The sequence below is a fragment of the Euwallacea fornicatus genome, chromosome 5, assembly GCF_040115645.1.
Source record: "Euwallacea fornicatus isolate EFF26 chromosome 5, ASM4011564v1, whole genome shotgun sequence".
Taxonomy (NCBI): domain Eukaryota; kingdom Metazoa; phylum Arthropoda; class Insecta; order Coleoptera; family Curculionidae; genus Euwallacea; species Euwallacea fornicatus.
This window is the reverse complement of record NC_089545.1, coordinates 3,442,473-3,464,002: the sequence shown is the minus strand read 5'-3', so window position 1 is coordinate 3,464,002 and position 21,530 is coordinate 3,442,473. Positions and strand designations below refer to the sequence as shown.

The 21,530-nt window shown below is 32.0% G+C and overlaps 3 protein-coding genes across 8 annotated transcripts in view; 2 read left to right on the top strand and 1 right to left on the bottom strand.

Moving 5' to 3' along the window:
• The window catches only part of NFAT (NFAT nuclear factor), a 48,355-nt gene extending 37,259 nt beyond the window's left edge, over positions 1-11,096 (bottom strand). For both annotated transcript variants that reach the window (XM_066282504.1, XM_066282507.1), the window contains exons 1-2: positions 10,851-11,096; positions 1,331-1,387 (exon numbers count right to left, since the gene is read on the bottom strand). In XM_066282504.1, the coding sequence (XP_066138601.1) occupies positions 1,331-1,387; positions 10,851-10,956 (163 nt within the window). In that variant the 5' untranslated portion in view covers positions 10,957-11,096. The remainder of the gene's footprint in view (positions 1-1,330; positions 1,388-10,850) is intronic.
• A 182-nt stretch (positions 11,097-11,278) lies between these two features.
• On the top strand, positions 11,279-21,292 carry LOC136339348 (BTB/POZ domain-containing protein 1). Of its 5 annotated transcripts, none has more exons than XM_066282514.1 (11): positions 11,279-11,461; positions 12,426-12,600; positions 12,651-12,866; positions 13,236-13,501; positions 13,752-13,956; positions 14,256-14,421; positions 15,189-15,436; positions 15,830-15,850; positions 20,231-20,431; positions 20,497-20,682; positions 20,914-21,292. In XM_066282514.1, exons 3-11 carry the CDS (start codon positions 12,825-12,827, stop codon positions 21,148-21,150), a joined length of 1,572 nt encoding a protein of 523 aa, XP_066138611.1. In that variant the 5' UTR covers positions 11,279-11,461; positions 12,426-12,600; positions 12,651-12,824; the 3' UTR covers positions 21,151-21,292. The 5 variants fall into 5 exon arrangements, with proteins under 5 accessions (XP_066138611.1, XP_066138610.1, XP_066138608.1 ...); XM_066282513.1 differs by having other exon boundaries at positions 11,281-11,461; positions 12,727-12,866; positions 14,256-14,454; XM_066282511.1 differs by having other exon boundaries at positions 11,281-11,461; positions 14,256-14,454.
• Positions 16,080-20,337, top strand: LOC136339347 (uncharacterized). The gene is made up of 2 exons (XM_066282510.1): positions 16,080-19,378; positions 20,233-20,337. The coding sequence occupies exon 1, from the start codon at positions 17,604-17,606 to the stop codon at positions 19,314-19,316; it is 1,713 nt and encodes a 570-aa protein (XP_066138607.1). The 5' UTR covers positions 16,080-17,603; the 3' UTR covers positions 19,317-19,378; positions 20,233-20,337.
• Positions 21,293-21,530: the final 238 nt, after the last annotated feature.

Below are 21,530 nucleotides of genomic sequence, written 5' to 3'. Positions count from 1 at the left end.
TCGTGATAATTGCTATGTATTATTGAAGGTAAATAATAACAATGTGGCGCACGTTATATTTAATATCCATATTTTCATACTTCTGAAAGTTATTGCCATGGTATAAGCTCTGTCAATTATCAACCAACAACACGATTTTCTTTCATTAAAAAAGAAGAAGAAAATGATTCGGTTTAATTATTTGTCACAAATTCAAAATATCAAAAATTTTGTCTATTACGATACACATGTGTTGCGAGTTGATTTTATTTAACTTTCAAAATTCATAGCCGGAACTCACGTCTTTATTGCCGCTAAAGTTCAATTTCATATTGATTATAAATTAAATGTCTCGTAAAATATGCAACCGTCTTTTTCGAATTTGAAGAGACACGTGGTTGAATTACATTTTTTGACATTACTTCACTTTCTGGAGCATCGAGTATCAATTGTGTGATATTAATGATTCCAAATGTGCTTAAAGTTCATTCGATGGTGATTTAAAGATTTATTGTAACCTAAATTAGCTCGTGCAACCATCGACTTATCAGTAAAATGTGCTTAATAAATGAGATTTAAATTTTGTAGGTGCAACAGATGAAACACCATCTAAAATGTTGTTATTTCACTGTTGAGAACATTGTGCAGCAATAATGTTTGTGTAAATTTCCAAAAATTTTACAGACACAATATGAAATAATTTCTTTATAAAAATTATAAATCGTCCGAATATTTAGTTGTTAAGCGTTGAATATCCGACTCTGTACGTCGGTCCGTCGTGTATCCGGCAGCATTTTGAATGTGTACATTATGATTGTTTTTGTGTATTTTGTTTGCCTTGGGAAATGATGCTCCTGCTAAACTTATAAGCGACACTGCACTAATTTATTTTTCGGGGTGCACCATACTCGAAAAAAGGCATGGAAACTTCCAAGATTTTTTAACTTTAAAAGGTATATCGAAACCAAAATTTTATTCTATTTCTACGTCTCAAATGTTAAAAAAAAATACTGGATTATTGATTGCAAACTGGCTGTGTAGTAAAAAAATAAAATTGAAATTTGTGGGAACACTGGATATTTTTGGACTTTTGATAACATGCGACATAGAGCCAAGAAAAATTACAAAAGAATATTGAGATAAAAAAAAATATATATATAAAACCATCTACGATGTTTGTTTTTGAAGGTAATGGCAAATATTGGAGCACGTGGCAGGGTTATTTTTTCAAACTGTGTTGGATCTATAACTATACTATCTATATTACAGTGGACCTCGATGCGTTGGTGAATTTTGAATAGAAACGAAATTTGCTTAAGCTAAATCAGAATATACTTTCAGAAAAACTTACCCTTGTCGGTTCCATGAGATTTTGTTTTACCCTTTTTCTCAACACCATTCTTCGCAGCTAAAAAGAAAAATAATTATTATTCATGAAAAATAACAAACTACAATACTGCCATCATATTTGATTTTTACCCTACTTACAAAGCAAAGATGGTCAAACCATTGTAACTTTGTCAACTTCGTAAATTTAGCTATGTGTACAAATACACATTGCGTACAATTTAAAGTAATACTCAAGGTGTTTCTCCTTAAAGCAGGTCATAGTTTATATCTGGGACAAAAACCTCAAATAACACTACATGTGAGCGATCAGAAGATGCCTTTCAAGATTTTATTAATAGACATAACATTATAATAAAAGGAGGCTGAAGCGCATTCAATGCGAACAACAAATACGTTATCTCACTTCGGGAATCTTCATTTAACGATTTTGTTGACTCGATGACCTCGTCTAAAGCAGCATAGAAATTTACCAAAAAATTATGTACGAATATATGTTAAATAAGTATGTTTTAAAAAGATCATTGCACTATTGAAAAAATAATACTCTTAAATAAGGCAAGTGAAATACCGTCTAAATACAAAATAATGTGGAAAAATTTTAGTTTCATATTCATAACCAAAAAATACGTTTCTGCCTCGTTTCACACTCCATGAAAAAAGAAAAAAAATTAACTCTACCTTTAATCAATAACTTAACCAACCGGCCGTTTTTAAATATGTACCTAATTATCAGTAAATTTGTCCAATGGGTAGAAACAATGGGAAAACTAATTTAATATTCTTAATAAAATAAAACAGAATAAACAATCTTATCTCCGTTGGTTCTGTAAGAGATAGAAAGATTTATTGGTGCGATGATTGTTTATTTTATTACTAGTGTTTGCAGTTCGTATAATTTCAAAGAAACCTATTGTGCTACCGTCACTATCTTTACGAACCCTGTACCTATAAAATTCCTTTTTCAGATTGCTGATAATTTATCGTGTAATAAAACATAATAATTAATAGTGTCATTTGATTCCATTACAATGACGCTCGTGAACTGACTGTACTAAGGAGTGAACTGAATCTTTCGTATTCCAATTTAAATTAAAAATGAATCTTAAAAGTTTTGAAAAGCCGGCTAAACTGGACGAAAGTTGTGCAATTTGGAGTTCAAGAATATGTTGTTTCAAAATTTTGAAATTGCATATGGCTTTCGGAAGTATTCGAAAAAATCGAAATTTTGGAAAAAAGTGTTTTTATTATTTCTTCTGATTATTTGGCGAGGTAATTCAACATGATTGACACTCTAACATTTTCAAATTTTCCTATTTTAGGACATGGCGATATCATATTTGAAATCCTACGTTGCGATTTTCGGCAACTACCATGAAATTTGTTTTTTTCTTATTGACATCCCCATGGTTGAGAAAAATTATTATTGTTAATATATCATTCTCATCTGATTATAAGAAGTAAAAAAAACCGTTGTCTAATGACATTATACCCTAGAACTTATACCTACTAACTGCTATCAGATATACTATTATAGCGATTAGTGGTAAGTGGATGTGCATGCATACCTACTATATTGTAACTATATGCTGCGCTACATGAGCAAAGCCTCAATAATTCGCCTGTTAAGAAGGTTAAGATTCGCGTTTAAAAGCAATGATTAATCAATGCTGAATATCTTAACATCTCACTTGAACTGTTACTCATAGTTTGAAGCAAAAAGAAAATCAAGGTTGAGGCACAAAAAATAAAGTGCGTCACAACAAACTGTATAGTCTTTACTGTAATGTGTCTCCTAGCAAAGTGTAAGAAACAAACTCATTAATATCGCAGATTAAGACGTTTTACTAATGTATAAAATGCTGCTAGCGCTGACCAAAGATAATAAAATACATCTTTGGCTTCTGAAAACGTCTTAACATAAGATAAAAAAAAGATTTTGTAATGGCCCAATATGTTTTCGAAGGCTGAATTTATTTCCAGAAATTTTTCGAAATGTCTTCCGTTATCCGAATAAGCTATTTTTTTAAGATTTGCCATCCATTATTGCAAACATTCGAAAAAAAATGGGGCATCAAAAATTCAAAAATTACACTATACCGTATTGGCTAGACTACAATACTTGTAATAATAAAACGAGTTTTTTTGCCGAAAATATATCTCAAAGTAGTGATCAAATACACATTCCCATAATGTCACCCTTCGGCCAAATAAAACCTTTTTTTCTTGATATTCTTTTCAATTTGCTGTTTTTAAACGACTGGAATTAATTTATTATCTAGCGGACATTGAGTCGATTTATCTTAATTTTGCAAGAAATCTCAGGTATTGTGAGAAATGCTAAGGGACAACATTCTTGCCGTCTCAATAAATCCCCACATTCTTAATTTGTATTGATTGTTCAATGGTGAACAGTGAAAGCGGAATAAGAAAAATAACATTTTTATGTATTATAAAATACACATGATGGTTGGTGTTAAATTCGTAATTTGGAACCCCATTTCTCCATCTTCGTTTTCTTGCGGTATTTTTGCACAGTCACGCACTAGATCCCCATAAAATTTTCAACGCAAAATTTGCACTACGCGCGAATCAAATCTCTACATGTCCCAAACGAAGTAAACATAAAATTATTTCGAATTAAAAATACATTATAGGCGAATTCAATAACATAAACTGTAAACAAACAAGTACAAGACAATTTGGAAAGCTCATGACCTTACCTAACGGATTTTTTTCAGATATAGTTTGCAATTTGTTTGAAAAAGAGAGATATCATGACCTGAGACAATTTACTATTTCTTAAGGCAGGCTCACGATTTATATCTGTTATTTGAAGTGCAGTAGAAAAATTTGTTTTCAAAGGTTAACCATCAGTAAATTGTTTCGTTAATTACGGAGGTGTTTCACAGAGCAGTTTTTATTTCAACTGTTGGTTCAGCTTTATCTTCAATGCGAAAAACGCTTCGTCTTTCAGTTATTATGTAACTGGCACTTATTGCTCTCTAACTAAACATTGAAGAACTGCTCCTGAGCTATATATTCTACACCGCCAAAGTATCGAAAGTCAATTAACTATCAATGGAACAATATCGAAGTAACCCGAACAAACTTATCGTTGGACTCCGGAATTCAGAGGTTTGAAAGCCCGGGTAAACTGGAAGAAAAATCATAATCTTGGAACCAAATGCTACATTAGTATGGACCTAAAATTTAAAATCAAACTGCTTATTCACTGCTATATATTATCGCAATGAGCACCCCTTGTTTAAGTCACAAACGCAACACCTAGTTTAAAACCAAAATGCCGTTAGCTGAATTAAAACAAGGTCAAAAAGCAAGAACATACAACAATTTTTACAGACAACACAGATAACACTTTAGTTTTCCACGTTTTAGTTTGTCCAAGTTAACTCTGTGGGTTTCCATACACGACACATTAGAGACTCAACGCCGCACGTTTTTCTTCAGTTCATTATTCCATTATGTGAAATATCTCCTCAAAATCCGACACAAAACCATGGCATTTCTAACCCGCTTTTATTCTCACAACACAGTAAATCGAATAAATTCACAAATAAAAGCGAAGAATAATCATCTCATAGATTTTCCATTTTCACCACGTGGGATATTTCAGATTTCGAAGTTTTGCGACTACAAGAATAAGTCGACGTTAAACTTCTGTCCTCAATGGTCTAAACAGTAGTAAACCATCTCCTAAAATTAGATGTGCCGAAAATATTAACATTAACTAACACTTCATATTACCACTCAACTGGACAGTTTATCTGTTCTTTCGTTACCTAGGGCACAGATATAAAGTGACCAACAAAATATTGCGCATTATCACCGGCAATAAATAAAGTATTCGGTTAAAACCAGATGGCCGAAAAATATGTGCTAAAATTAGCTTCAGGATGTTATTTAATAGTATACGACTACTACGCAAATTATTCACTATGGAGTCCAAGCAAAACAACCAAGGTTTAATAGAGTTTAATGGTCTCCCTTAGCAGGTTAAAAATGACATAAAAACAATATAATTATCAGAAAAATCAATAATTTGTTAAGAATGATTGAGATATCGTAGAAATCGATATGTATAAGTACCGAGTTAAGCTGAGAGTTTTTTTTTTTCATTTTAAAAAAGTAACGTAGTAAGAACCATAAGTTATCAAAATATGACAATTTTATCTTTAAGATAACTTCCAACAGAAGGAAGAAAAAACAAATGACGTGTATTATTTCTCCTTTTCTTCATTTTGACTCACAACTTGGCAACACTAACAAAATCATTGATTTTTCGGCATTAAAATAAAGTAGGAACGTAACATTTCATATTGTAATTAATGCTTGGTTAACCGATTTATCGCTTTTACTTTTTCAAAACGTTTAGAAATACATATACATTAATAAATTAATAATGAAACTTGAGTCAATAACCGAGTAATCACAACAAGTTATCGGAAGTAAGTATAACAATTAGTGTTATCGTGCCTATATCCTGAAGTGTATTAATGACTAACATTATGTTAAAAAATCAAAAATAGGTGGATCATTATGAGCGACTGTATAACAACAATACATTCGATAAATGGTATTTTAAAAAAACATCGATAACGATACTATATGTATTCAACAAATCTTAAAAATCATTTACTTGAAATGAAAAAAGGCTAAAAAACATCGACAAATAATCATAGAGAGAAAACCTATATTCATTCATTTGCATAAAGTGTACATTTAATTGCATTCGCACCGCCGTACAGCGGAAGAAAACATGTAGCAGGACAAAAAAAAAGTATTTAGTCGAATACGATCTGGCACAAGTGATCTTAAGTTAAAAAAACAATATCAAATGATTTGTATGCTGAACTCAGATTTAAAATTTGAATTTTAAATTAAACGTAATCTTATCGACAGCATTCGGAAATTCTGCTGTGAAAATTACTGAAAGAAGATATGGAAGATGGAAAGTTTTCAGAGGTAGTACAATAAGTTCCATAAAAATGATCTACGATTTCTTAGAAATAGCATAAATACAATTTCAGCTAAAATACAGAGCACGAACCCATGCAGACCATAAATACTTTTAGTTGCTCATGCGATACCTAAGCCAAACGTATAAATAGTCATTAAGGATCATAGATGAGCTCAATTAATAGCAAATCCCCTTTCTTTTGCATCTTGGTCTACCCTAAATCCAACTCTTTCAGAGATCGCTGATTAAACTTAATAGACATAAGTCAAAAAGCTCCTGAATCTGAACTAACCAATATGGAGCATCTGCAAGTTCAAACATGACAACTTTGATAAAAAAGAAAAACCAATGTCCCTCAACCGATATTGAAAACGCATGTTGTATCATACGTCCTGTGTGAACAGTATAAATACAATGACCGATCCTAATACTATGATCAGTCTAGTTGCCGGTTTCCCGTGACGCTTGAGGCCGCTAAGGGTGTCATAGATGAACATGACACATTACTTCGCCTATTGCGTCATTGCATATACCTATAATGTCCACAACACACGTGAACTAAACATCATGGAAACATTTGCTCGGATCAACGTTTCAATTCCCGGAAAACTTAGAATATAATTTGACTGGCCATGAAAACCTCTCCAGCTTGATAAAACTCATCAATTATTAAAGGTTAACGCCTCGAAAGGCAATACAACATACACTGTTTGCATTCGACCTCTTCATAATTGTCACCATTTCAGACAGCCCAACGATGGTCATTGTGAAAGTGACTACTCTGTATACAGCGGTCTGACACAACTAACATTCTAATTTCAATTGAGGCATCGTTTGATTAATGGAATACCTAGAGTGACTCTCTAAAATATGCGGACACTTACACTTACAATCTTCTTTTGTGTATAGTAATAATACAAGTGAACAATTAGGAAACGGGACATTGGTATATGTTTGGTATTAGTTTTTGCTTACTAACAATAAAAAAAATATTTAGTATTAACTAACCATATCAAAAAATCAAAAAAAGTATAAAAAAACAACACAATTTTTGTATCACAAAAATTTTCGAGTGCTAAAATTTCGAAGACGTTAATAAGCAATAAATAAGTTAAAAATCATTATTAGTATTTTGTATCCCCTCCTTCGCTGAAGCCATTTAGGCACGAACAAAACTTTTTTTAAATTAAATTAAAGTCAATTTTACGCCACTCCTTCATTAAAACTTATTTTAGCTCATTTTTATTTTTTATTGAATGTTTCCTTACTTGGAAATTCAACTGTTGCCCTACATTCTCAATCGAGTTAAGATCCGAAGATTGAGATGGGGTTTTTAGAACTTTTGGATAGTTGTAGAGGATTCTTTAACAATCATCGCGTTGTGTTTGTGACCATTATTTTCATAATACTTAAAACACTCTTGAATTCCCATATCAATGGCACTTTTTAACAAGTTATTTTTTAGAATGTTTGAATACACCATTTTGTCTATTGTTCCATCAATGAACACTAATTCCCTAACTCTTTTGGCCGAAATGCAGCCCCAGGCCATTACTGATCCGCCACCGTGTTTCACAGTAGGACGTAAATTGCTTGCTTTCAGTCCTTCGTTGTGTCTGTTCCATATAATTTGTTAGCCATCAGACTTAAATATATTGAATTTTGATTCACCGGCAAAAATTACATTCTTCCAATAGTTTTCCGGTTTTAAAATCATTTCCGATGCAATTTTTTTGTCTAAAGTTCTTGCTTTTGGTATTAAGCCATGGCTTTTTTCTGGATATCCGACCATTGAAAACATTTGTTCTTTGTGCATCTTCGTATAATTTCTGGATACTTTTTTACCAGTTTATTTTTGCAGAGCTACTTTTAGTTTAAGGGCACTAATTCTGGGATTTTCCTTAATAGTCTTCATGATGTATCGCTCTTCTCGAGCGTTTATTAATTTTGGACGGCCAGTTTGTTTGATGGAAAGAATTCTGTGTTCAACTTTGTACCGGTGAATGATGTCTGCAATTGTATTCTTGTTCAAATTAAGTTTTTCGTTATTTTTCTTTGTAAAATAACTTCTTCTCAAAGTTGAAAATGAGCAATTGTCGTAAATCGAAACTGATATTTGTCTTATTTTTAACTCTATCCATTTTTGCCCTTCAAAAATTCATACGAGTACTAGGAGCAACTTTAACAGGCACCATGGAACACTGTTAGATTATTAGATGCAAGACAAGACACGCTCTCAATGGCCGAATATTTTTGAGACTCTAAAAACGACCTGTTTGCTAAGATATTTGAGTTTTTCTGTATTTTAATACTGAATTTTATATATTTTTTGCATTATTAATAAGCAAAAACTAATATCAAACGTATACCAAATTCACGTTTCTTAATTATTTATTTTTATTATTAGTATGCACAAAAGAAGATTGTAAGTATAATTGTCCGAATATTTTAAGGAATCACTGTAAATAGTAAATATCACAGTATGCCACCCAATCGCCTCACGCTCCTATATGCTTCGACGAAAAAAAGGTACCATATGCCGAACATCTAACAATTTGATCATTTAACATTTAAGTAACGCAAATGCATATAATGGACTTGCTTGAAGATCACGACTTACTGATACCGTACTAATCATGTATATGTTAATAAATATTAACGTCTATTCAATGATTAAAAACGACCTCTAGTTAGCCTTGGAAATGCAACTACATATCTGAGATAAGCTCAAATTTCAACGCTTCTCGTTTCAGCAAACGATAACAAATACACACATGAACTAATCACAGACATTCAATTGCCGTTGCAAGGATAACTAGAGGTCGGTTTTCATTAACGTAGGTTACAGCATGACTATTCTGTGGTGTGATATTTTACCCTAGTATGATAGTGTTATTACCCACTGTGTGGGATAACTCGCCATATTGATGACGTCAAAGTGTCGACAAACAAACAGAAGTCAACAGACTTGCAATAAAACTGTTCTATTTTCAGTGCCTAAATATAAAAGATGCTTGCTTTGAATCCAAACATATTGATTGGAGCAATTGAAACACAAACTGTTTTGATTTCTTTAACGTTGCAGTTACGGTTTAAAGCATTGCATTTAAAAATAAAACTACATATGTCCAACTTTAAATACCAGGTTTTCAATATGATTGAATAGTTAACATATATCTAAGAATTTTTATGAATATTTATGAATAGGTGACTTTTTGTATCATCTTTTCAGGCTTGGTTTTTTAAACTAGCTCTATCAGTACTTATTGAAATATTTACATATTATGTGCCTAAGTATGTAAAAACAGTCATAGCTTTAACTGAACATCATCCAATGATGTCCATAGGAGACCTCTGAATGCCTTCCGTAGTAGAGGATAATGGGATATACTAGAACATGGGTTATATTGGGACAATGGGGCACTGTCTTGGGCTCTGTTTTAATAGCTTAATTTCACTTATGTACTTGTAACCTTTTTAATTGATGTTCGACATGATTTATCTGTCAACTTCACGTGTGAAATGATAGAATGTTGGCTTTCCACACATGTAATGTGTAATAGATAAAAACAAAGTTATTCAAAAATCATGAGTAAAACAGAGATATATCTATACTTAAAATTATTTATGTCAAAAAACTTTAAATATTCCGGAAGTCGATAATTGATTATCGAGTTCTATGTTGCAATAAATATTAAAAATTCGCAATCAATAACCTTGTTAACATGTTATTTAATCTATTCTCTGTCTCTCTAATGGTGTCTAGTAATCAGTCTAGTAGGGAAAAGTAATGAGAAAGTTGAAATAAATTAACATTTCACAAAAAAAAAATAGAAACAAGCTTAAAGATAACCTCAAGTTTTGAACCTTACAGCTCCAAATTGAGAAATAAATATGTATATATATCATGGGATCAAGTTGTTGCTTGCTTGTCCTACTAGCTTTAACAGTATACAAACATCCAAATATACAAACGATTACATCCCAATATGAAATTCTCAGTGGTTTGAAATTCACAAGAATTAGGATTTTCTTTAATGAAAATTACGGGGATTAATAAATTTTTTCAAGAAACATATAAACTGTAGAAATAAACAAATCTGGAATTTTAATTGATGATACCTATTTGGAGGATTAAAATTGTATTTTCAAAAATAATTAAATATCCCATGACTGTCAGCCACTATTATTAGTTGTTCTTCTTATTGTGATCATTTTTATTTCTTTGTCATGACATATAAGGAAGAAATAAGGGTAATAATACTAAATGCAGTTATTCAAACAGAAATCTATTCCATTTGTGCTTTGTCCACTGTAGGCTATTGCACTATCATTGTGTATGCATGTATGCATTTATCGGACGATTCAGAATTGGTGAATGTGCGCATAAAAGCCTTTTTACATGACAATTAAGTAAGGCACCAAATAATCGACTGAAGACAACTCTGGAGGCTGCTGCATCTTTTATACTTAATAAAAAATTTCCAACAATTGGCACAGGACTAAAAAGATCCTTATAAGATACAATGTTTTGAACACTTACTGATGTCCTCACTCTGGCTACCCTCTGGAGAGGTCTCCTGCTTAGTTTTTGAAGAACTACCTATTTTAACTTTTTTATCAAGCAACTTCTGTGGTAGTTTCGACATTTTTTATAAAATTTTTCAGTTGCCGGTTATTAATTAATAAAGTCACAGAAGAGTTAAAAAGTTTAAAACTTAAAATTGGAAATCACAAGTCACAAATCTTAATCACAACACCAATCACAACAAAAAATAAACAGGAGCAAAAGTTTCATTCATGTCACTTTTGTCATCTGTCAAATGAACGTTAATTAGGAGAGTGTTCACAATAGTGTTCACAGTGTCACAGTTGCAAATTGAATGCTATGCTGATAGCACCTAGAGAGTAAGTTGAACCGCTCAGAGGAGCGCGTGTTAACTACTACAAACTGTATTCGCTTCCTTTCCATAACTTCTTGTTTGGAATTTCAACATATGGAATTTGGAAATTTTGGAATATTTTTATATTTATGTAAATACAAAAATTTGTCAGTAAAGTAGGTAATATACCACTAATTATTAATTGTTAAGTAATATTGTCAGTTGAAGGAGACCCACAACTCGGAAAACTCTATTTTTAAAAAGGAATAATGTAAGTTTTGTTTTCACATTATTAGCATATTTTCTTTTACAAGTCAGCACAATGGGAAAGCGTACTATATCAAGATGTGTACATATATAATTAAACAAAAATTAGCACTATTTTATATAATTCTTCCCTAATTTCATTTGTTGAACTAGGTTCTATAGCACATAATATATAAAATAAAAACCTATCCACCCAGACGAAATAATAGGAATCATAACTCTTACAATTCTTGGATATAGATAGGTACTGTGTTTCTGCTGGGCTAGAAAGTTCTCAAAAGTAGTTGAGACTTAGTGAATACTGAAATTGTTGCTTTTATAATATATTTTAATAAAAATTAAAAAAAAAGTTTCAATATAATTAACACCAATGTCCATATTCTCAATTAGACATTGTGACAGCTTAATGTAAAAGAGCTTATTGGTGGTTTAATATACTCATTTGGTTTAATTTAAATAACTCCAAAAAAAACTAATACATTTTAAATGTTTACTCTAATTTTCTTAGGAGTCTATGAAAATGACATGCACCTGCTGAGAATGTTTAATGGCCCTGTTAAGGACTCTGGAACATCTTCCCTATTAAGATCTTAATATACAACACAACCAGAACTAAACACAACATCAAAAGTTTTGGACCCCTAGTATAAAAGATTTGGATGATTATTGTTTTGTTATTTGAAGCAAAAAGTTAAGTTATTTTGATAATAATCAAAATTACAAACAGCTAAAGATACAAAGAATTTGTAATTTTTATGGATATTCATGAGAAAATCATTAGTTTTATTCATGTTCTGGTACATTTTTAAATTTACAAACATTGTATTGTTGCGTGCAAAACCCCAGAATATGAAATTCCCATGTTTAATAGGGTTAAAATTGTTTCTTTGCATGAAGCTGGTCATATGAATCACAAGATATACAGACTTAGATATTCCAAGATCATCCATTATTGGAATTATTCAAAGGTATGAAGGAACTGGTAAAGTCAAAAAGAGGCCATATAGTGGATGGCTGTGCTTTCTAAATGAAAGAGAGGATTGATACTTTGTCCTATATGGCTGTACACATTGACATGATTTAGCTCCAGCCCTTAGAAATCATGTTCAACATACATTAGACCATATTTTATCATCCACTAAGGTAAGAAGAAGACTGCACCAAGGAAATCTTCATGCAAGAAGGCATTTAAGGGTACCTACTCTGTGTCTCAGACATTGAGTCGCTTGCTTACAGTGGGCGCATGACCATAGAGATTGACTTTTGCAGCAGTGGGAATGGACTCTATTTACATGTGAAGCCAAAATTGAATTGCAGAGTGATGGCCTAGGCAATGGATCTCCAGGGAGCTAGGTCGCCAATAAAAAATGAATTTTCTTCAAGAGGTTGCTGCCTCTCAAGGAGGGATGGTAATATTTTGGAGAAGAATTATACACAATCGACGAACTCATATATAACATCAATAACAAGGGGGTCCAAAACATTTTATGTTGTATGTATTAAGTACTTGAATCACTTTTATATAAGAACACTCAACATTATCAATCTAAAAACATGGTCTCCCTCTTTTTGGATTAAATGTTGATGCAATAAAACCAGTTTTTTAATAACAATAGTGTTTTAGATACCCATGTCCCTTCAAAATAAATTAAAGATAATTGTACATCAATAGAAATATAAAAAATGAGAAATATACATAGTAGTAGCATTGTGGTATTTGAAAAAAGTGTATTTTGTCGCAATTTTCAATCCAAATATCAACTTGTGATGTACTTCAGATGAGTGTGGCGCAACTACCTTGTGACTGGCAAATCACCAAGCACTTGATAAAGGAAAGGGGTGAGCACCTGCTAGAAACAGGGCTATGGAGCGACTGCAGATTCATAGTTGGTTCGGAACCGAGTCAGCAGGTCTTTGATGGGCATAAATTATTCCTTGCAATGTCTAGTCCTGTATTTGAAGCAATGTTCTTTGGAGGCATGCCAGAAAGGGATCCTATTGCCATTTTAGATGTTCAGCCAGAAGCATTTAAAGCTCTTCTTGAGTAAGTTTCTATTAGTATGGAGCAGGATTATTTTGTACTGACCAAGCGCAAGTAAAATTCATTGTTTCTGAAAAGTAGGTGAGAGTCTACAATTAACTTCTTTCGTAAAATTTCACGCGGCAATGTTATATTAGTAACATACGTAGCAATTGTAGAATGTGAAAATCGAGTGTATTCATTTGTTAATATGTTTACAGCTTTGACTCAGTTTAAATATAAAAGAAAAAAGTATCAGTAACCTTTGTTATAGATACATCTATACCGACAAAATAAATCTAACATCGTTCGATCAAGCATGCGAATTATGCTACGGAGCAAAAAAATATATGTTGCCCCACTTATTAACAGAATGCACTACATATTTATGGTCGGATTTACATCCTAAAAATGCTTGCAGAGCTTACGAATTTTCTAAGCTTTTTGAGGAGCCACAGTTGATGGCAAAGTGCATAAAGGTAAGAGTTCTATTTAACAAAATTCACTAATAGCTTTGTGAAATCGTGTTGGAAGTAAAAAAGTTCTAGAAGTCTTGATTTTATGATTTTAAGTCAACCTACTTGCAAAGAAAACTCACAGTTGGGAAATATTTCTAGCTCAAGACGGATCTTTATCTGAAACTCTTAAAAAGACTTTTTGAGAATTTTTTCCTATATTATACTCATTTCTTACATGCCGAAGCTCTCAAGTTGTCTCTGAGTTTATTTCTCATTCACAAAAATGTTGTAATTTATTTATTGTATAAAGGTTTTTTTAGATTATTTGTGAACAAACTCAAGAAGTTCTTAATGAAACGACCTTCGAAGACGTGGAACTCACCACTGTAATAACAGTTTTGGAACAAGAGGAACTTAATGTTAATTCGGAGTTGGATTTATTTGCGGCAATTTGTCGATACGCTTCACGGAATAACCAAATTCCAGGTGCGAAAGTTCCTAGGCTAGACGATGGGTTAGGTAATTGTTTTGACTCTATTGCTCATTGTTTTCGTGTGTTTTCGTGTATATAGGTTGTCAAAACGGTTTAGAAACACCGTAATATTTTTTAGTATCTGATTACATTTTTTTGTACAGCCCGCAGACCCTATTAGATACGAAGGCTGTGTTGGCTATTTCCGTTCAAACAATTGTAAGGCACTGTACGCTTACTCCTTGTCACATAATCAACATATTGCTATTTATCTCGGATTTCATTACAGTTCAATAGAGTGACATGGGCTCTATTATATCGATCGTGGATAATTTATATGAGGTCCTGGATCTCTGAATAAAAATAAAAGTTTTTGAAAAAAAATACCTATAAAAGTAATATATGCTTGTGGTCTAAGCTGGACTGAACTTGTCAATTTTCATACTAGTATAATTTATCGTGTTTATTATCTGTGAACTTAAAGTGTTGCTTGGTTAAGTGAAGCAGAATTCAACGTACAAATACTGGTAAAGTATATATTCATGTCCATAAAAGCTCTTTTGACAATCTGTATGTAGTTGGCGAATCTACAGGGTGTTTTAAAGTTAATGACTTCCTAACTTGAAAACTAAAATTTTATTTCGCACATTATTATCTTTGATGAAAATGGCAAACGAGTTCAATCCAAGAAGTTCTTCGGTGTTTTTTTATTTTATTTTGAAACACCTCGCACGATTTTATTCGCATACTCTCTTTATTCCCAACATATTTTTCCATATAGGTCATGCTTCTGGGGAGGCCAACAGTAATTCAGGGATGCCCACCATTCATGATGCTATTAAAAAAATAAGATTTCTTACCCTGTCGCCGCAACAATTCGCCGACGGTCCCGGTAAATCAAATCTGCTTAGCGAGTCGGAAAAATTTTCAGTTCTCATGAATATCTGTTCACCAAGTTCAAACACTCCGTTGCCGGAAGGATTCACTACGTGTAAAGAGCGGAGGAAAAGGCGACTTGACCAATATTATGTGAGTATTCTATTTTCTATGTTTTCCTTAAAGACGGATTATCGATTAGTTATAAGAATAATTAAACAAACACCGTTATACCGGTACTAACACGGTAATATTTGTTTAAATTATAGAGGAAAGTGCTACTTTTACTACCTTGAATAATTCGGACCCGATATGAAGCGAAGGGCATCAACATTCGATGCAGTAAAAGGCACCTTCCTCCAAAGATATAATAGGGAAACGCGAAAATTACATTTTCGGCCTCTGATCCTTTTAAACCTTTTTACCTCCTCAACCGAAAATATATATGTCACTTTTCATACTAGGTGCGTAGTATGCTGTTTTTTCCTTTGGTTTTTTATATACAAAAAAAAACAAAATTATATAGCTATTTCTTTTCTGTTACAGCATCCATCGATATTCTCAGGGGTGAGTACTTGAGTCATTATTATCTTAAAATTAGACATTAGCATTAGGTTATTAGGTGTATAATTGCATGGCTTAGTCTTTGTTATCTAGTCAACTGTGTGCTCTCTACTCTGTTATAGCAAGTTAATCTGAATATAATATGATTTATTTTTTTTTATATGTATGTTTCTCTTTTCTAGAGGGCGGAGACTACAATAATACGCGATTTTTAGTCAGCACGTTATTCATAATTTTCTGTTTTATTAATTCGTAATTTCCAATTGAATGCATATTTTTGTAAATATAAAATTAAAGTTGTTTCATACAGGGTGTTAATTGAATGCATAAACAAACTTTAAAGAGGTTTGAATCTTGGAAGAATTTTAAGATAAAATCTTCATATTAACATGCGTTGGCAATGATTACGTTCTCGAGATACTGGATATTAAAAAAAAATTAAATTTCATTGTTTCATTATATTTTTGAACGATAACGGGGTATTCTCACGAGAGCCTAATATTCTTCAAAAATTCGTCCTTTAAAATTTGTGTATATAGTTAATGAACACCTTGTATATGCGATTAATCTGCCTGCATGTCATAGTGATGTTTCACATTGCTTTATAGGTATATTTAATAATTTATATTTTAAATTCTATAGATGGTCATTTTTATAAGGGCACAGGTGTTCATTTTTTATCCTAACTGAAGAATAGCTATCTTATTAATGAATAGAATGCACTTTTTGCACTTAAAGTAATACTCTATTACCTTTTTGGTCAAACTTTCTACTTTAAATAAAGTGAACGGCAGACGTTCATTTTTTTAATATTCAAGTGATGATTTTAAAAATTATTTTTTTTTGCTTAATTCATCAAATTCGGAAGGTTTTAGTGCTTTCATAAATATTAAAAAACAAATGAACTTTTTACATGAAAAATACAGTCTATTTGCGAACATGAAAATATAAGTCATCCTGGAGAGATTAAATATGTTCTCAAAAATTAAGCATATGCTTAATACGCAGTATGATACAAGGTTTCATTCAGCAGAACTAGGGTTTCCAAAAAATGTTTTGAAAATATCATATCCATACTTTAAAAATACGAACCTAATGATAATTGTAGAAAAGAAAAAGTGACTATGATAAATTGAAATTTAATAAAATATTCGCCCAAGAAAAAATAAAAGCTATTGCATCAAATATCCGATTTGTTTGAACATTTCTGAAACAGGGCACAATAATGTAGTTTTGTTCAGTATAAAAATACGAAAGTTTGCTCCATTTTATCCGATTCAGTTTCTCGTACAGTTTTCGAAATCCGAATCGTGCAAAGCAGATGTCAATGACTTTGTATATTGAGTACTTTTTAATGAGTGAAATAATTGGTGAAAAAAGGGATTTTTTGCTTAGAATTTCCAAATTTTATACAGTTGTTACCGAAACGACCACCAGGAAGTTGATATTTATTTTGCCTCGTTGCTGTGGAAATATTGATAAGAAATGATAAGAAATGAAAAGGTGCGGAAACGGAGGGTCTTTCGATATTTCATTTTCTGAATCTGTAACCGCTCCGCGAACTAGTGATATAGAACATAAAAACGAAAACACCATTACCCTTAGCTGACTAACAGTGGTTCTGAAAATGACGTTTTGATATGAAGTAATAAATAACCTAATTTATGTTAAATTACTACAAATCCGCTTTGCCTTTCCAATTTCCTGATTTTGTATTATATTTGTTGTATAACAAATACAGAAAAAATCTATCATAATGCTGCTAGCTTCAACACCGTATAGAAAGGCTGAAGTCGAGCAGGAGCCACACAACTTGTTCGTTGACTTCAGTGAGGATAATTTATTTTCTGGCCCAGACAAATCTTTTACCAGTGTAAACTGCGGTTTACCCTACCCAGGAAAGCCGGTTTTGCCCGTTCCTGATAATTTTAAAGATCCGATAAAAGAAATCTTGAAAGAAAGGTCGAAATATGAAGATCTCTTAAAAGATGCTCGGCAAAGCAAGTTGTTGCAAAAAGTAGAGGATAAATCACTGGGCGATTCAAACTACAAATATATGCCAAGAAGGTTATTACAGTTGTATCAAATCCAGGAGCCAGATCAATATTTTGGGATAAAACAAAATGGAGTATTAGATATAGTGAAAGTGGATTTAGTTTGGTATTTTGTGTGGCCAATTTTTGATGGAACTCTAAAACTTATGAACATAGATACTCAGGGAGAGGATTACAAATTTACAATTAACAGTAATTTAAAATCAATTTCTGTAAACACATATAGCTTTGATAATGAGGCATATATTTTACTACAAGATCAATTTTCTGTAACAGTTTTTAAAATATGTCACCTGCCTGATGGAGTTACAGCCTTTAATTTATTCTTTGATAAACGTATCTTGGATATGAAATTAAATGCTAAGAACAAAAAGCTTCTGGGCTTGATTTTTGATGATAATCAATTTTGCATCCAAAACATTCATACCCAGAAGAACATTTTCAAGTATAATAGTAAATCAGTGTCCAATAATATTGTGCAATTTGAGTTTTATGAGGAAAGTAAAGTGCTATTAATGCACCAATTTTCACTTGAGATTTTTGATTATATTTCACAAAACATTCTACAAACTTTTGATCCTAAATTAATGATGTGCAATGAGTTATGCAGCTTCATGACATTAGGGGACACTTTAATTTTAATATCCAGACATTATGTGATTCGAACTGATTTAAAAACAATGAAAGATTTTAAAACTTTTTCGCATACTCTGAGTTACCCACCACATTTAGTTGATACAGTTTTGTATGATGGTGATTATTATTTATGTTTGGGTAGCCATTTAGAAGATGACAAAATCTTATTTAGTGGAAATGTCCTATTTGGCTTACCATGTAAGGTTCCTGGAATTAAAACTACACTAAACGAGGCAGTATTACAAAATCCTCAGCTTATTATTAAAGAGAATTTATATAAAAGAATTGATTTTTTAACAGTCGGGTTTAAGTTTCTTGTAAAAAATAATAGTTTGTATTTATACTCTGTCAATTCAGTTGGAGATATTTTTCGCCAAGTAATATCCTACAAAAGCTTGGATAACACCAGAGCCATAAATCAATTTTGTGACTGGGCCTTAAAATTGCAAGAACCAACTATGCCATTACATATAACACATTTTGTTCAGATGGGGGATGCATTCTTAAATCTACAGAAACCATTAAAAAAAACGAAGGGGAAGAGTATTGTTCACAAACAAGAGAATAACTTGGCAAGATTTATTCAACATTTTCAATCAATCTACAGCAAAGAAAATATGAAAAGTACTTTTGGTCAAGGATTCTTGGACATTTGGGAAGATAGCGATAGTTCACCAGAGGATGAGTTGTTTTCAAATGATGAAGAGACAAAAGATTTGTTATATGAAAAAGTAAATAATTGGATGAAAGGAAATGATGCTGAATTGGAGGAGAAGTAGCTATTTTGAATCTGCTAAATTTGGTGGGAAATAATTTTTGTTTGTTTTTCTCTGCGTAATATGTGAGTATGACAGATTTATACTTTACAATACTCATGTAGTAAATGACTATATTCTGCTAAGCAATTTGCCTTACAGAGTTTGTGATATCATTAAATATGTTTAATTTTCACACACATAATAATACTTTGTAATAAAAATTTTTAAGCACTATTAATATGTTTTTTCTATGGCTGTTATCTTGCCTTTAAAGATAATACCACATTAATCATTTAGGTCTACAGTAACCCTGTGAACTTGAACTAACAAAAGGAAAAATTATTAATACATTGTTAACTTTCCAACCAAACTAGTTTTCAGAAAAACATAGAATATGACCAATACCGAGGTTCTATTTCAGCGTTTTTATGGTGATTAACTTGCAATTAAAGTTGAAAGTACATCTCTTAGAATGTTAATAATTTGGCCTTTAGGGTAATATGCAAATTAACAACACATTAATATTTTGTAGTTGTGAAAGATAAAAAACAAAATACCAAGTGAAAGAGGCTTATGAAGATTTGGTTACTTCTGAAAAGAAATTTTTAAATGGCCCTATTTTGGAAAAAATATTCTGGTGAATATATATAAAACAAGTCAGATCAGTAGCAATTATTAAATATTAAAAATAGCGTCATAAATTTTGCAATCATTCTCAAAATTTACAGAATTAAAAAAGTTACAATGCACCATTGAATTGTTTCTTCATAAGTATTACACATAAGAATATACTTTGTAGACTCCGTGTAAAATATATACACCTACCATGTACTCTCCTAATTTACAATATATGCAATAAGTGTTTTATGCTTAGTAAATTAACATTAAATTACGACTTTAGGAAAAATCGAAAATTGAATTCCTTTTTGTTTCAGAGAGAAATTACAGTTAAAGATTCTTCTAGAACATCTACTCTAAAACTAAATTCTCTAGTGGGGGAAGCAAACAATGAAGCGTCAAAAAAACTGATCTGCAATAGGGTTTTGTTACGAGAAACGGAATGCATGAATACGAGCGTCCTGGATTGCGCTGCAACTTTTATGTGTGACAGAAACATTTGTGTCTATGGGATTCAGGTATATTGAAGGTTCAACCTACGGGACAAAGCTTACTTTGCTATCAATCAATTGATCTTTTCTAGATTCCGACCCAGACCCCGATAAATGACGAAAATGCTGCGTGTTTGGTTTATGCAGAGCTTCTTTACGCGCATCTCCTTGACGCAGAAGGCAGTCGTCTTACATATACTCATTTTACAAGTAGGGTGCAATATAATTCACTCATAGAGATTTCATTCAATAGACCGGTGTATATTCAAAAGAACAAAGTAAGTTGCATATTTTAAAATTATGGTATTGAAGAAAAAATAATGATACGTAATCATTTTCTAAAAATCTAATTCCATTACAATGAAATAGACCATATAAGTCCACTTGGATTTTCAACACAAGCTATCATTTTGAGTTCTGCATTTACCACATTTTCTCAAAGAATTAGCCACGTCTTGTTTTAACATACCACTGCGTCCGGAAACTGTTTATGTTGTTGTTTGTTACAGCAATATAAAGTGGGAGTGGTTCTGAACAAAGTTGGATGTTATCCAATTGGAACTTACCCCAGCCTGTCCCTTTGTGATGGAGTGAAGTTTACTTTTACCCAAGGCCAGGGCGGCGATTCGGTGCGAGACGGGCTTATTCGATCCGTAATTTTTGCATTTCCTCCTTCAAATTACAATCAAACTTGTAATCCAGGAATTTCTGGCATTCCAGGAAATCATAGAATGCAGCCTATTTAGTTTTATTTTGTTTTACTAGTAGGTATATTTAGTGTAAGCTTAACTTATAATGACTTTTTAGCTATTTATGCCATTCTTATGTTTCTCGATGGGATTAAGGGTTTAGGAAAATGTGTTTAATTAAAGTATATTTTATTGGAAATATGTAGTGTTTTGCCTTTCGATCATTCCAGAACTGCGTAATGTGGCAGAAATTACGGGACAAGACACTCTGTCGCTAGAAAACGGCTCACACGTAAATTTTCTAGCCAAAATCCAATTTGTAATCTGCCAAGACTAAGATCAGAGTGTATCCATAATTAACCGACTTTCTGCACTGGATTATAAGCCAAGAAATAATCATTGACCGTGACGTGACACATTGCTTTTCACTGGGTGTC